The following is a 14,121-nucleotide window of genomic DNA, read 5'->3' as shown; positions in this document are numbered from 1 at the left end:
TCATTCTTGTTTGCTCATGCGTGACGGACGCGGTTATCCGTGTCGCGGGCATAACTGACAAATGACACTCCATCGTGACAGCACTCTGACGGGAGTAAACAGGCGTGAGTGAATTTGTTGTCCTTTCATCTTAATATTGCTAGAGATTCTTGGTACGGAATTTACTATGGCTATTGCTGGCAGTGCCCATAAAGCTGGCAACAGCTGCGATTAGGTCCTGCCTTTGTTGTTTCCTCATATTTTTTCATCCCATATCCGAGCGACGTGAAATTTCTTCCTTATCATCCAGAGTGCTGCAAATAAGGCATCTCTTCTCGTTGAGAGCTCTATAGTATGCTGCTGCTGCTCCACTGAATCACTGTCGCAGCGCATCCGCCTCTCTCTATTCAGCACCCTTGAGGCCTCTTGCCTTCTTCACTCCTTCTTCATTCACTTCTCTCTCACCACACATTTATCTCTTCCATTACGCACATATGCAATTTTATTTCGACACATACTTGGCGCACATCTCACGGATTAGATCTCCTTATCTACCTTCTTGGTATACCATCGTCCAGAAACGTCACTTTCAAGCCATCGCGACAAGTTGAACCATGAGTTCACAGAGATCCCCTCCCCGCAGTCCATCCAAAGGCCATAAGCGGCCGATGAAACCAGGAAAGCCAGGGAGACCTGCGAAAGGAACCCGAAGCCCGACTAACGACGCGCTCGCCTTCCAACCCCCGGCCGAGTGGCAGACATGGCCCGAGATGACCATCCAGCTCGACAAGTTGCCCAGGTCCGTTACTACCTCCGATATCTGGGACTGGTTCTCGCATGAGGGCGAGATTGCCTTCATAGACATCAACGAAAGCGCCAGAGACCCTGCGCTGTCACGGGCCAAGATCAGGTTCGAGCCGCCGCCCAAGAGGCCCTTTTGGTCCACCGGCACCTACTGGGTCCCTCACCCAGACGTGAGTCGATACCCAAATGGCCTCAACGTCTTTGTGAACCAGTTCAGGGCGACCCCCAGGTGTTGGGTTCGAAGCCCCGTCAGTCCAGATCGTTACCACCCCGTCAAGATCACGCTGCACCCTCTCGCCATCCAGTTCGGTAGCATGCTGGGACCTCGAAGCATTAAGGTTATGAAGTCTTTCTATAATACCGTCGACGAGCACACCCTCAAGCTTGAGGTCAGCCTCAGGGCCATGCGCTTGACTGCCTTCTTCCCCATGGAGGTTGAGACCCGAGGTGGAAAACATGTTCGGCAGCATAAGGTCACCACCGACTTTTCGAAGATGAAGCACCTCCACCAGAGCCCGGCCGATGAAAATGGATGCGCCCTGGCGGTGCCCGTTAACGTCCCGCCTCAGTACTACTGGAAGCAGCCCAACATTCGCTCGTCCTTCTCTGACGATGCCAACAACTGGAATGCTACGGAGACGTGGAATCGTGCCACGGACCTTGTTGAACAGGCAGGAATCCCAATGAAGCACCCCGTTGCTCTACACAACGACTACCAGGACCCAGGGTTCATCGATATTGGCCGCTGGACTACTATTCGTTTTGTCCTAGATGCCAGCACCCAAGCGGCCAAGCTTGCGAACCAGCAGCTCGTCAGCGCCCTTGATGACTTCAACATCACCACGCAGGTCCACGAGGAAGGCGACTTTCGTGTCACACATGGCGCACATGCAGATATGTGGAAGCACCTGGAACAACCGACTTTGGTTGAAAATGGCAACGCCCTGGAGATGCTTCAGCAGACCTCGGACGCCATCATACAGCTGCCCTTTGAGACTCGCTACCAGCTTGAGGTTTGCATCTCTCGGAATATCCTCAACGAACACACCATCACTCTCGAGTTCCTCAAGAAGCTAGCCTCGATGAACCCCAGAAAGGCCAGACTCTATCTCGAATACCTCGCAGATCAGGGAGAGCCTGTCCAGAATCCCATGTCCGTCTTTCAGAACCCTGAAGCCGAGGCCTTTTCACCCATCGCTAGAATCCCCCAGTACTGTGCGCTTGTTCGCAAGGTTGTCATCACTCCAACGACGATCCGCTTCAATTCACCAGCCGTGGAAATGTCCAACCGTGTTATGCGACAGTACAAACACATTCAAGATCGCTTTTTGAGAATCCAGTTTGTTGAGGAGCTGGAGAATAACAAAATCACCATCAGCAAGGACCAAAACGACGAGATCTACAAGAGAGTCCTGCGGACAATGTACCAAGGCATCCGCATTGGCGACCGCACCTACGAGTTCCTGGCCTTTGGTAGCTCTCAGCTCAGGGCGAACGGGGCATACTTCTTCTGCCCTACAGAGCATACTTCTTGTGATGATATCCGCAAGTGGATGGGGCAGTTCAGCCATATCAAAATCGTGGCCAAGTATGCGGCTCGCCTCGGTCAGTGTTTCTCAACCACACGAGAGGTCCGCGGCATTTCTTCTCCTGCAATCCGCGAGATTCCTGATATCGAGCGAAACGGGCACTGCTTCACAGATGGCGTGGGCAAGATATCCCCCTTCGTGGCACAACTTGTCAACGAAGACATGGCCCTCGACATCTTTGATAAGCCGTCAGCTTTCCAATTCCGTATGGGAGGCTGCAAGGGCGTTCTTACTCTCTGGCCGGACGCCAAGGGAATGGAGGTACACATTCGCGATTCTCAGAAGAAGTTTGAGGCCGACTCCAAAGGCCTCGAAATCATTCGTTGCGCTAGCTTCGCAACGGCTACTCTCAACCGGCAGACCATCATCATCCTCGAGAGCCTGGGAGTTCCTATTAAAGCCTTTATGGATCTTCTGGATCAACAACTTGGGTCGTACGAACAAGCGATGCAGGACAATGGTGTTGCTATTGAGATGCTGACTAAATTCGTCGACGAGCATCAGACAAACCTCGTCATTGCCGAGCTTCTCAAGGCCGAGTTTAAGACAGATGAGCTGCGCGAGCCTTTTGTTATCAATGTCCTCAGTCTTTGGAGGTCATGGTCCCTGAAAATCCTCAAGGAAAAGGCGCGAATCCAAATCGAGAAGAGCGCTTTCGTCCTCGGCTGCGTCGATGAGACGGAGACGCTCAGAGGCCACTCGAAAGACTCAGAGGGGTCCAAGCCCAAAGATGTCAACATGTTGCCCCAGATCTTCCTCCAGATCACAGACTCCAGGAACTACAACAAGACACACATCATACGCGGCGTGTGTATCGTAGGGCGCAATCCATCCTTGCATCCGGGAGACATCCGTGTCGTCGAGGCGGTTGACTGCCCAAAGCTGCATCACATCAAGGACGTCGTAGTGTTTCCCGCAACAGGCGACAGGCCCGTTCCCAACATGTTGTCTGGCGGTGACCTCGACGGCGACGACTTCTTTGTTATGTGGGAACCGAGTCTGATACCCAAGACATGGAACTATTCACCCATGGATTACGCAGCTCCCAAGCTTCAGGAGTTGGATCGCGACGTCAACGTCGATGACCTCAGGAACTTTTTCGTCAAGTACCTGAAGAACGACAAACTCCCGCTTATTGCAACCTCGCATCTGGGCTTTGCCGATCAACTTGGGCCCATGTCCCCAAAATGTGAGTACTGCTGGCTATTATGCCCTGCTTGCTCCTTGTTAACCTGTCTGATGGCACATAGGTCTTGAACTCGCAGAGCTACACTCCAAAGCCGTGGACTACCCCAAGACTGGGGAGCCGGCAACACTAAGACGTGACCAGCAGCCTCGAAAGTGGCCGCACTTTATGGAAAAGAAAAACACTTACCACTCAAACAAGGCCCTCGGTGTCATCTACGACAAGGTTGTCAACAAGGCCATCCAGTTCAATCCCATCTGGGACAGCCCATTCGACGACCGAATCACAAGAAAGTACAAACTAGACAATGAACTACTCAAAGCAGCAAGAAGGATCAAGTCTCAGTACGATACCGCAGTCCGACGGCTGCTCAGCCAGCATGACCTGAAGACCGAGTTTGAGCTCTGGACGGGCTTCGCCATGTCAAAGCCTGCTGTGGGCACGGATTACAAGCTGCAGGAGAGCCTCGGCCACGAATATGATGCACTGAAGTACCGATTCCGTGACATCTGCTACGAGGCTGCAGGTGGCAAGCTTACGGACCAGGTTGATCGCTTTGTGGCAGCCATGTACACCGTTACCGAGGAAGAGACAAAGATTGCACTTTTCGAACACCACCGGGGTCCCATCAACGATGCTGGACACATCCTGCAGCCCCGAAAACTGGAGCCAAAGTCAATGCCGCTCATCAGCTTTCCATGGATCTTTCACTGGGTCATGTGTCGTCTGGCCCTGGGGGCCAAGTATGACCCCAAGGTATCTGTTTTGGCAGCAGCCCATCGGAGAGCGACCCAACACCACAAGTCGTCCCCCGACCCCGACCCCAGATCCAGCCAAGTTTCTGCATGCAGCGAGCAGGAGACCATGCCGGAGCCTGATCTTGGGCCAGAGGTCCATACCCGTCTGCCAGATGGAACAGCTGTCCATCGTGGACAGCCACTAGCCTTGTTTGAACCCGATGATGAGAGCTGTCATGACGACGATGATGCGCCTTCTGAGACGTTGCTTTCCATGGCGGACGAAGGGAAGGCATCGACAGGCCGAGACAAGTCGGAGCTCACTGACAGCAGCAGCAACAACAATAGGGGCGAGGCCCGTCAAGAGGCATCGGATGAGGCCCCCGAAGAGGGCGACGTATGCGGCGGACAAGGACAGGCGACGGAGCAGGATGTGGAGGAGGAGAGCGCCATGGATCGTCTGGGACGTCTCACTGGAGAGTAGGCAACTGATGGATGGAGCTCTAGAGGGGGTGTTGCAAAGGCTGGGTTACACAGCAGACGCGGACGAGCCTTGGGAGTCATGGCGTTGCATGCCATGCCGAGGAGCAGAGCAGGCAGGCACCCTACCTATCCTATAGAATGTCCATACAGTACGCAGCATTCGAACCAAAGGATGCCTATGTATCCATCCATCCGCATGTGTCATCCGTAATCTCAAGTCAGCCCGTGACAAGACTTGGCGATCGCCAAATCACCGCTTGATGCACAGGTCAGTGCGGAGGACCCATTTTTCGCCTGCGGTCACCTCCCGCCCTTCGTGCTAGATTAGCGTCAAGTAGTCAGCCTTCAGAGTCGCTTCTTGCATGGTATTGGCCGGGGGGGGGTTCTGTTGGAGGGGAAAGAGAAAACGTGGAAAGGGGAAGCCTTACGAGGAGACAATCATCTCCGTGCTTATGCAAGAGGAGCATACCCGTCTCGAGTGGGACAGCTATCTCCTCACGCGCCAGCTTGCGGTCGTTGGTGTAAAACACCGTCTCTCCACCAACGCAGCCCTCCGAGGCAGAAGTCAGGTATAAGAGCAGTGTCCAGGTGGTCCGGACTGGAAGGGGAGGATCCGCGTCCAGAATCAGGTTGTTGGAATCATCATCTAGGGGGAATTGGGCACAGCGGTTAGCCAAGATTCCTTGCGTTGCCCGCAGACAGAGAGCGTGTGTGTCCGGGAAGTGTGTCCCATGTGTCCAGCATGGCCGTGGCAGGGGGACGGATATAAGCCAGAGACTTGGCATTGCAATGAGGCCGATCTAAATCGGGCCGCAGACACCATCACCGCCGCGGCGAGTGGGAGAAGAAGCCGGAGACAGCCCGACCGACGGTAGCGCGTCCGTGTGAGACATCAGGGACTGGCTGGTGCAAGAGCCGACGGGGCTGACGTCGGAAGTGAGGGTGGTGTTGAAGATGGGGACGGAGGAGTTGAGTGCGCGGAACAAAATGCATGTTGAGGGACATGACGATGCACCTACAATGGCAGTCGAAGAACTGTCCCTTCGAGTAGCGATACACCCGTATATTGGGAGACAAGCCGACAGGCTCACCGCCCCTGTAAACAAAGGTCATCAACAGTTCGCAATCTCGGCTAGCAGACACCATCCATCGTAAACAGCCAAGTTGCTTTTTCTCTGTCGGCACTCGTAGCGTAGGACGCACGCAGGTTTCCCGACGACCAGGAGAGAGCCCTGTGTTTCAATGCGAGTGACTGTGAAACGGATCAAACTGAGACTCACCATCGTTCCTCGACATCACCGTCTAATAACACATCCTTAAGCCCTGTCTCCTCCCATAGACGACTAGCAAAGTCTGGGCTGTCAACTTGAAAACGGTCATTGACCCGGACCGCCTCGCCCCGCTTTGGACGACCCGGTGTGGTCTGAAGGGGGAGAGTCTTGAGAAAGGCCACATAGTCGCGACAGAGGGAACGCGGGAAGAAGGAGGGAATGAGGACAACCTTGGATGTCAGCGGATGTGGTTCAGGAGACAGGTCAACGATTGGCAGCGGAGGCTTGAACACCGGCCAAAGAGGAATGGCGGGAGGAGGTGGTAGAGGAGCCGTGGCCCCAGGCTTGGTTGGCCTCGATGCTTTGCTCTTTGGCTTCGGCATGGCTGTGAAGAAGCTCAAAAGTAGTGTGTTGTTGGCGATGGTGGCCCTAGTCTATCTGGGTGGCGAGTCTCGAAACAACCATTTGAAATAGAGATGGGAATCTGGGAAAGGGTTGATTAGTTACTCATGTGCATATGCACCATGTACCACTTTCCCATCCAGGAGTTGATGCAGAAGAAGACTGGGGAAACCAGGACAAGAGGCCTGAGCAGGAGCTTGGCGTAATGTGCCAAGTTGGTTGGCGGTCGAGGAACTCCATGCCCGTACGTACAAGGAAGAGGTTCGGAGCCGACACCGCACCCGAGACTGAGACGAGGCCTTTGCAGGAGACTTAGGCGCGATATCCGTACGGGTCTGTACTCCGTACGCAAGATGCAATGGATAATTGATACCCGGAGCTAATGAACGATGGGCAGCTAGCCACTAGTATCCCTCGTCTCTCACTATCCCAAGCACGAGAACGCCAGGGCTGAGAGCTGCGAAGAAGAATGGACAAACGCTGAGGCGCGAGCTGCACGCAGTAGAGGATTGGGTATGGTGAGAGCTGTGGATGAGATGGTGAGGTTCAGCTTGCTTTTTGCGCATATGCGTACCAAGTTAGGTAGGTCGGTACCAGCGCACACTAGGGACTGTGTTGGTACCTGGTAGATACCAAGAGTGGGCCGAATGACTCGCTGCAAGAGAAGGCGGCAAAGAAGTCTGTCCGCCGTCCAGGTGCTTGGATATGCAGGCCTGGTTAGGCTAGGCTAGGTAGGGCAACCTAGCCTGGTCGACGAGGGTCGTCCCGCCCTGTTGAGCCAGCGCCAGGGACTTGGGATGAGTGAGGCGGATGATGCCCCAATACAGCTGAAATCACCAGCGGAAATGGATGCGATCGTCGTTGGAGCCGGCAGTAGAAACACAGAGACGCGTGTGATGGTCTGATTCTGACGATGGGATCGGCACTCCCACTCAGTTGGCGCTGGCTGTCTTGGTAACAAGAATGGTTGGTTGATGGAAGAGGCTCAGATCAGAGACTCGCAGAGGCTCAAAGCCCCGGCCTAGGCTGCTGAGGTCGAAATAAGGCAGGCGGCATTTGCAGGCACATCCTTGTAGCGGGACCATCACCCCGCAACATGCATGCCTCCCATGATCTACTGCACCGCCCGACAACGAACCACAACCAGCATAGTCAACTCTTCTTCCACATCATGACGCAAAGGTTGACCTGTGTATGAGACCGGTGAGGCGCTTGAAATCCCTGGGTGGGAACTGCCAAAGCCATGAATGACACAGCAACCAAGTGGTTACGAGCCGGGTATCGTCTTGTTGTCTCGTTTTCCAAGGCTATTGGACCGGGGCGGATGGGCGGCACACCTGTCTGATACGGTGGCTCGCTTTGCAAGTCGGCTGTTCCCTGCTAGTCATCGATCCGTGGCCTTTAGCCCGCGGTCCAGGTTTGTGCCTGCATCGACCACGAATCCATGTCATGTCCAACCTCGATCCGACGCTAGGTGTGTGCCTAATGTCGCCTCCCCGATAATTATCGAACTCATTCTTTGTCCTAGACGTGTCAACAAAATCCCCGACTGGAGGATAATCCCCCGGAGAGCCAGGGCCGCTGCCGTCTCGTCTTGATACCCACTTGCGCGCCTGGTTCTATCGTCACGTTAGTCTCAACGATCGCGACCAGAGAGGCAGCATTAGTCATGTGTGCCTGTAAGGAGAGAGCACCGAGATGGCTTAAACCTGGCTCCTGGACCAATGGTTCAAGAATTGCTTCTTCGCGGATCGCGATAGTCGAAACAGATGCACCTAGAGATGCGGCGTCTTTGGCTGAACCAACTGAACCAACCATGGCTGTAACCAGGGGATCATCGCTCGCTCTTAAGTCGAGCAGCTCTGTGAGAATAAAGTCAAACCTCTTCTTCCCGTGGGACTCTGTCCATCACCCAACTAACTAGTCAGCTCCGTGGAAACATGCTTGCCAGCTTCGCCCTTCTCACCATCGCCCGTGCCCTCGGCGAAACATCCGAGCAGGGAAAGCCTCGAGCCGTGGTGTGCATACGGTCATCGCAGCGACTGAGCTGCACGATACAGCGGTTCGAGACCCTTTGGAGAGATTGGGTCGTATGCGCAAGGGTTCAGTATCGCAATCGTCAACACCCCGAGCTCGATCAACTCTTCTCCCGGACGTCCAGGGTCATGGCCTACTCTGCCATGCTCATCTGCGACATCAAGATGGTGATTCGAAGAGAGGCCAAGGTGAAAGTCTCGAGCGCGCGCGTCATAAGGATACTGAAGGCGGCACGCAAAGCCATCATCTCCGGCCAAAGAATCACACATCTCGAGCAGATGCAGTCGTGGGTCCTCCCAGAGAAGCCGCCCCCGGGAACGCCGGCATCGGATGCGTCAGTGCTCGAGTACGAGCGCAGAAGGAGGCTCAACGAAAAGGCGGACACGCTAGTGCAGCGGAGGAAGAAGCCTGTCCAGTGCTGCATGTTTGTCGCCCTGGCCCTGTACCAGTTCCTGTATGGAGACGGGCTCCATGAGTTCGTCGCCGAGTACGAAGACGAGGTAGTACGAGACACCTTTAGCCGCGCCATCTCGATAGACGATGCCAAAACCTACGAGAGCCTGCAACTGACGGACCATTGCCGAGCGAGGTTGACGCCGCCTCAAGATAAAATACCCAAGAGCGGCATCCCGTTTGGAGAACTCACATGCATCCCTCGATTTGTGCGAAACCCCATGGCGTGCGGGACACCCGTTGTGACGAATCAGTTCCGTCTAGAGAGTGAGTCCCCAAGCCGAATCTTGGTCTCGGCTTCTGACTGATGGTGGCATAGAGGACGAAAGAGAGTTTATCAACCTCAACCGAAACAACAAACCACAGAATATCGGGTTAGCGGCGTCTAGCGATGGCTCAAGTGTTGAATCACCAGACAGCTTCGAATCATGAACATTGACAAGTCGGGTAGTGTAGAGAAGCAGATAGTGTATTGGTGACTGGGATGCCTGGACAGTGCTTGATGGCAATTAATATGTATATAGCGAGCAATGGATAGAGGGAAGGAACAATGCAACTAAACCATATATGGATTGATGCACTTGCCGGGTTGCCGTTTTTCCGGTGGGGAAGGCAAACCTGCTGTTGCATTTTCAGCATTTGACATTGGAAGGAAAGAGAATACAAAGACAAACAACTCCATCAAGCGCGCTGCAGCATCATCTGAATACAGGCTGGACCAATCAACGAGGTGTCGCTTCTCTAAAATCTGCGTATCTAGCATTCAATGGCCAGCACATACGCCGCTATGCCGGGCACAGCCAGTACCCCTGCGGCTCAAGTTGATCGAGCTACCGCGGCTCCGACTGAAGTCCCATCAACATCCCCGCCATGGACCCGTCAACTCAAGCAATTTGGCCTATTTTTCGCTGGTGCAGGATTTATGGCTGCATCTGTAGCTATCTCACGACGCTCAGTGTTGAGAAGGCGGCTGGATTCCCTCCCCAAGTTCTACTCATCCAATCGGCAGCCGGTAAAGTTCGACTCGGCGGATAGGTCTTTACTTGCAGTGCAGGCTCTTGGACTTGCCACACTCAATGTCATGAGCTTCGCTGTCCTGTTGGTTGGAGGAATATCATGGGGCTTTGATCTCTCCTCGATTCAAGAGCTGCGGGAGAGAAGTCAAGCGGCAATTCGTCGGCCGGGGTTGGTAAATCCCGAGGACGAGAAGGAAATGGAGAAGATGATGGAGGACCTGATGGCTCGACTTGGCATGGACAAGCCAACAGCATCTGAGAAGCCATCAAGCGACTCCAACAAGGACTGAAGTCGACAGTTCTATCAAGACTAGTCGACCAGCGTGTCCTGATGGCCCGGCCCCCCTCGATTCGATATTCGAAGCGGGCCGGATGACCGTTATGTACGATAAGCTATCCAGCGCCGAGGAGCACACACTCCCCAATCTCACCACATGCAACACTTGGCCACCCGTCTTCAAGGATTTTTGGCCGGGACGGAATTGAGACATTCAAAAGCACGGCACATTACGCCAAAACTCCTGTCTTGTCTTGCTCGGTCACTCGGAGATTTCCCTCACAGGTGTATGGAGGACATACCGAACTGTGCGGAAGTGGGCCGCTTCTGAACGGTCTAGAATACCAAATAGAAGACATTCAACCAGTAAAGGTTGAGGCATGTGAAACCCAGAGGCGCACAGGCACACGGCGAAGCAAAGCAGCTGCAACCACACCACACCAACTTGTCCATCTGCCGCTTGAGCGGAGCGTTCACAAGAGTCAACCACACGGACGCCTCATCGGAGCGGCCGATCAGATGCACCCGGAGCAGAGGTGACAGACAGTGCGTGCAGACAGGATGGAGTCCGGCTTGCGACTGGCTAACTGGGTGTCTGTCAACCCTGGGCTCCGTCTGGGCCTGGATCACATCACATGGGCCATGTTTGTGACACCTCGAGTAGACGCCATCGACGCTATCGGCTCGCTCCGCCATCGGCACCGTTGGCGAGTCTTATCAACGGCTGCTAGACACGTACTATGATGTTGAGGCTAAGACCTTAACCGCCTCTGCACTAACTATTTCGTGTTGAATCCTGGATCTTGGATCTCGATCTCTGGAGTCCTTCTGACCGAAATCAAGGAACCGAATCAGTGCTGTTGGTAGCTAACACGAACCCCTGGCACGAACTACCCAAACGAAAGAGACGTCGACAGAAAAAAAAGCAATATGATCCACCCAGGCGCCTCTTGTGTCTCAAAGGGGCAACACTTTGCCGGCACTTGACCTTGATTCCGGCAAAGGCTTCAAGTTTGCAGCATTGTTACAGCCTCGTCTCACCGTCTTCTCAGATGCTCGCCCAGACCTATCGGCCTACCCACCTTTTTACCTTGCCTTGACACAGTGACTTTCGAGACTGTGGTGGTCCGTCCGTTTCTGCGGGAAGGGAGAAGGCTGGGGTAGCGATACCAAGACCAATCAATCAACAGAGCTGGGGTTGATGATTGAGTGTCACCCCTGCTGGCAACTCCACTCAGCAAGCGCCATCAAGAGTTCCTGGCCAAAGCGTGCGTGCCTTAGGGGCTGCGGAGACGGTTGACACATCAGATCCGGCTGTGGACACAAGGCGATGGATGTGACAATGATTGTTGGTCTCGCTGACAACACTCGCCATGCCATGCCCGCCATACCCGGGGCTGAGGCCGCGGGACATTGGGTAGTATCCATGGAACTCCACAGAGAAAAGACTTGTCAGTTCATGTCGATTATCGGCTGCCTTTCCATCCCTAGATCTCCTTGCATCTTTAGCGTGCGTCGAGTCGTGGCGTCTGTATAATGTGGATGACGCCCGCGATTCAGGGTCTGAATTCACCCTGTCGGATTTTGATTTTACCTTTCGAATTTCTCCAGGAAAAGGCATGATATCTGGACCCATTTGACCCTGGGCTACACCATGGATGATTTGGAGCCCGACTTCCGTGTCCGTGTCTGGAGATACACGTACAAAGTCGAGGGCCATGGTGGTGATTCCATCCTTCTGAACTCACCACAAGAGTCCCCGGATGAACGCCACGACACGCTTGTGCTTCGTCAGATCAACTCGGACGCCGAAAACAAGGTGTGGGTTCAGGAACAGGCCAGCCAGCACTTCAAGAGGCATAGCGATGCCCCCGAGGGCCCATTGATGGACGATGCGCACGGCGTCATTGTTCGAGATGGGCAGGCTAAGATGATTCCAAGACAAGGGGAAAGGGCAGCAACCCACGATTATAAGCGAGGAGACCGGGTCTGGGTCGAACGAAGCCTCGTGCCGACACATAACATCGATAATGATGAGAACCGAGTCCCCGTTATTGACCTCGAGTCCCTTCGACTGTTCGAGCTGCCCTTTGACTACATTTGCTTCGTCCCTCAACTCAGCAAGAGAAACGAATCAGGCGAACACCATGCGGCAGCTGTTGGTTCTGTGCTTAACACCTTTCAGGGAAAGAAGAAAACCAAAGCTCGCATCTACTTCCGCTGGATGGCTGAGACACCAGACAAGGTCTCATATGTGTGGTTGAATAAGAAGGACAAGCATGATCTCGAGGAGATGAGTTCTTACGCCAAGATACAAAACTTGGAACGGAAACGGCGCATCTTTCGAAACCAGTGGCAGGCTTTGACCAAGAAGCTTGCTTTGTTGGGGCTGTTGATGGGGGACGAGGTGGTCCCTGGAGCGGTTGACAGGCTCGAATCCTCGAGCGACAGCGATGCCGGGGATCTCGACCTCCACTGGAGAACCGGCCCGACGGCGGTATGCTTGTTTGTTACTTGAGACTGACTTGGAGCACGAGTTGACTGATGTGCAGAGTAGTTGCTGCAACCTTGATCCTTGCCCAGCTTTCAACGACCCAGACCTCGACCTCGTGGCGTCCTACATTGGGGGCTACCAGTGGATGGAACACTACCACGTGCAAGACGATGATCTGGATGAGTGCCCTCGTGGTCCTGAGCACAAAGGCCACTGCGTCCTCCGCGATAACCGGATGAGATGTGCATACGCGACTGATCGAGTGCCACACACGTGCTGCAAGCTTCGCTTGAATCCCATGCTCCCTGGACCGGACGGCGACCCAGACGACGTAACCTTGCCCCTGTGGGAGACAACGGCTGGGGATGACTACTTTGTTGATGCGACGAAGAACGTCCGGACAAGAAAAGAGCTTGAGGACCGCGACGAAATCCCCCCACAGTTGTTGCAGGTGGAAAAGGAAGCGACGCGGCAGGATTCGATGGAATCGGGAGATGAGGCCGAGGACACCGACGAAGACGAAGCTGACGAGTTGGCGGACGACAACGCGATGGACGAGGGCTCTATAGAAGATGACCCTATGACTGATAACTCTATAGATGGCGACTCTATTGAGGACGATTCCCTCGAGGGCAGCTCTATAGAGGAGAATTCTACTTTTATCGACGACGCGAGAAACGAACCGACACGACCACGAAACTCACCTCCTGGCTCCCAAGACGACTATGGAGATACCGTGATGACGATGGCAACGACGAACCCGCTTGAAGAAATACAGCTGCCTCTGGGATATCCTCTCGTCCAGGCCCATACTCAACAGTATGCTGAGCCTTTCTACCAACCGACATACAATATGTTTCCTTACGAATTCCCGCAAAACGACCCTTTCGGCCTCGCCCCTCCGTTTGATCCAACAAATATGTTTGATCCGCTATATCCATATGCGCCCCAGGATCCTCCTGCCTGAGCGCACCACGCCAGTGAGGTTCGGTGGATGAGGGTGTTGACTCTGAGAGTTGACTTGGTTCTGCTCTCTAGCAAAAGAGAGCACCTACAACATGAGGCAGACGTATATGCTATCATTGTTGTTGTGTTATAGGTGTATTAGTACCTTGTGTGTTTAATACTTAACAAGATGGATGGCAACATGGCGCTATGAGGCAGTCTGCTACAAAGTTGATGGACGTGCGTATGTATGCATTAACAATGAGCCATCAAGTTCTTCGTTATCACTACGTAAAGTCGATATCTTGCGCAGGACGCTGACACAAAAATATATGCTACAATCCACCATTCAGTCATACGATACGATACCATGCCATACCATCCCATGCCAACCCATTATACCATGCCTGTCCTTCCATGATGGATCCCCTGACATTACCAATTGCCC

General features: G+C 53.9%; 4 protein-coding genes across 4 annotated transcripts; 3 read left to right on the top strand and 1 right to left on the bottom strand.

Moving 5' to 3' along the window:
- Positions 1 to 593: 593 nt before the first annotated feature.
- Positions 594 to 4,779, top strand: LRP88_05023 (RNA dependent RNA polymerase-domain-containing protein; the record flags this gene model as incomplete). The annotated part of the gene is made up of 2 exons (XM_083241587.1): positions 594 to 3,561; positions 3,623 to 4,779. The coding sequence occupies 2 exons, from the start codon at positions 594 to 596 to the stop codon at positions 4,777 to 4,779; spliced, it is 4,125 nt and encodes a 1,374-aa protein (XP_083102735.1).
- A 249-nt stretch (positions 4,780 to 5,028) lies between these two features.
- On the bottom strand, positions 5,029 to 6,432 carry LRP88_05022 (uncharacterized protein; the record flags this gene model as incomplete). Its single annotated transcript, XM_083241586.1, has 4 exons — positions 5,029 to 5,097; positions 5,207 to 5,424; positions 5,798 to 5,905; positions 6,078 to 6,432. 4 exons carry the CDS (start codon positions 6,430 to 6,432, stop codon positions 5,029 to 5,031), a joined length of 750 nt encoding a protein of 249 aa, XP_083102734.1.
- Positions 6,433 to 7,698: 1,266 nt separating this feature from the next.
- LRP88_05021 (uncharacterized protein) lies at positions 7,699 to 9,249 on the top strand (the record flags this gene model as incomplete). Its single annotated transcript, XM_083241585.1, has 2 exons — positions 7,699 to 7,868; positions 8,328 to 9,249. 2 exons carry the CDS (start codon positions 7,699 to 7,701, stop codon positions 9,247 to 9,249), a joined length of 1,092 nt encoding a protein of 363 aa, XP_083102733.1.
- A 2,639-nt stretch (positions 9,250 to 11,888) lies between these two features.
- Positions 11,889 to 13,695, top strand: LRP88_05020 (uncharacterized protein; the record flags this gene model as incomplete). The annotated part of the gene is made up of 2 exons (XM_083241584.1): positions 11,889 to 12,731; positions 12,787 to 13,695. The coding sequence occupies 2 exons, from the start codon at positions 11,889 to 11,891 to the stop codon at positions 13,693 to 13,695; spliced, it is 1,752 nt and encodes a 583-aa protein (XP_083102732.1).
- Positions 13,696 to 14,121: the final 426 nt, after the last annotated feature.

Source organism: Fusarium phalaenopsidis (genome assembly GCF_050370095.1).
Source record: "Fusarium phalaenopsidis strain FUZ10S chromosome Unknown contig_32292, whole genome shotgun sequence".
Lineage (NCBI taxonomy): Eukaryota > Fungi > Ascomycota > Sordariomycetes > Hypocreales > Nectriaceae > Fusarium > Fusarium phalaenopsidis.
This window is presented reverse-complemented; position numbering and strand designations above follow the sequence as displayed.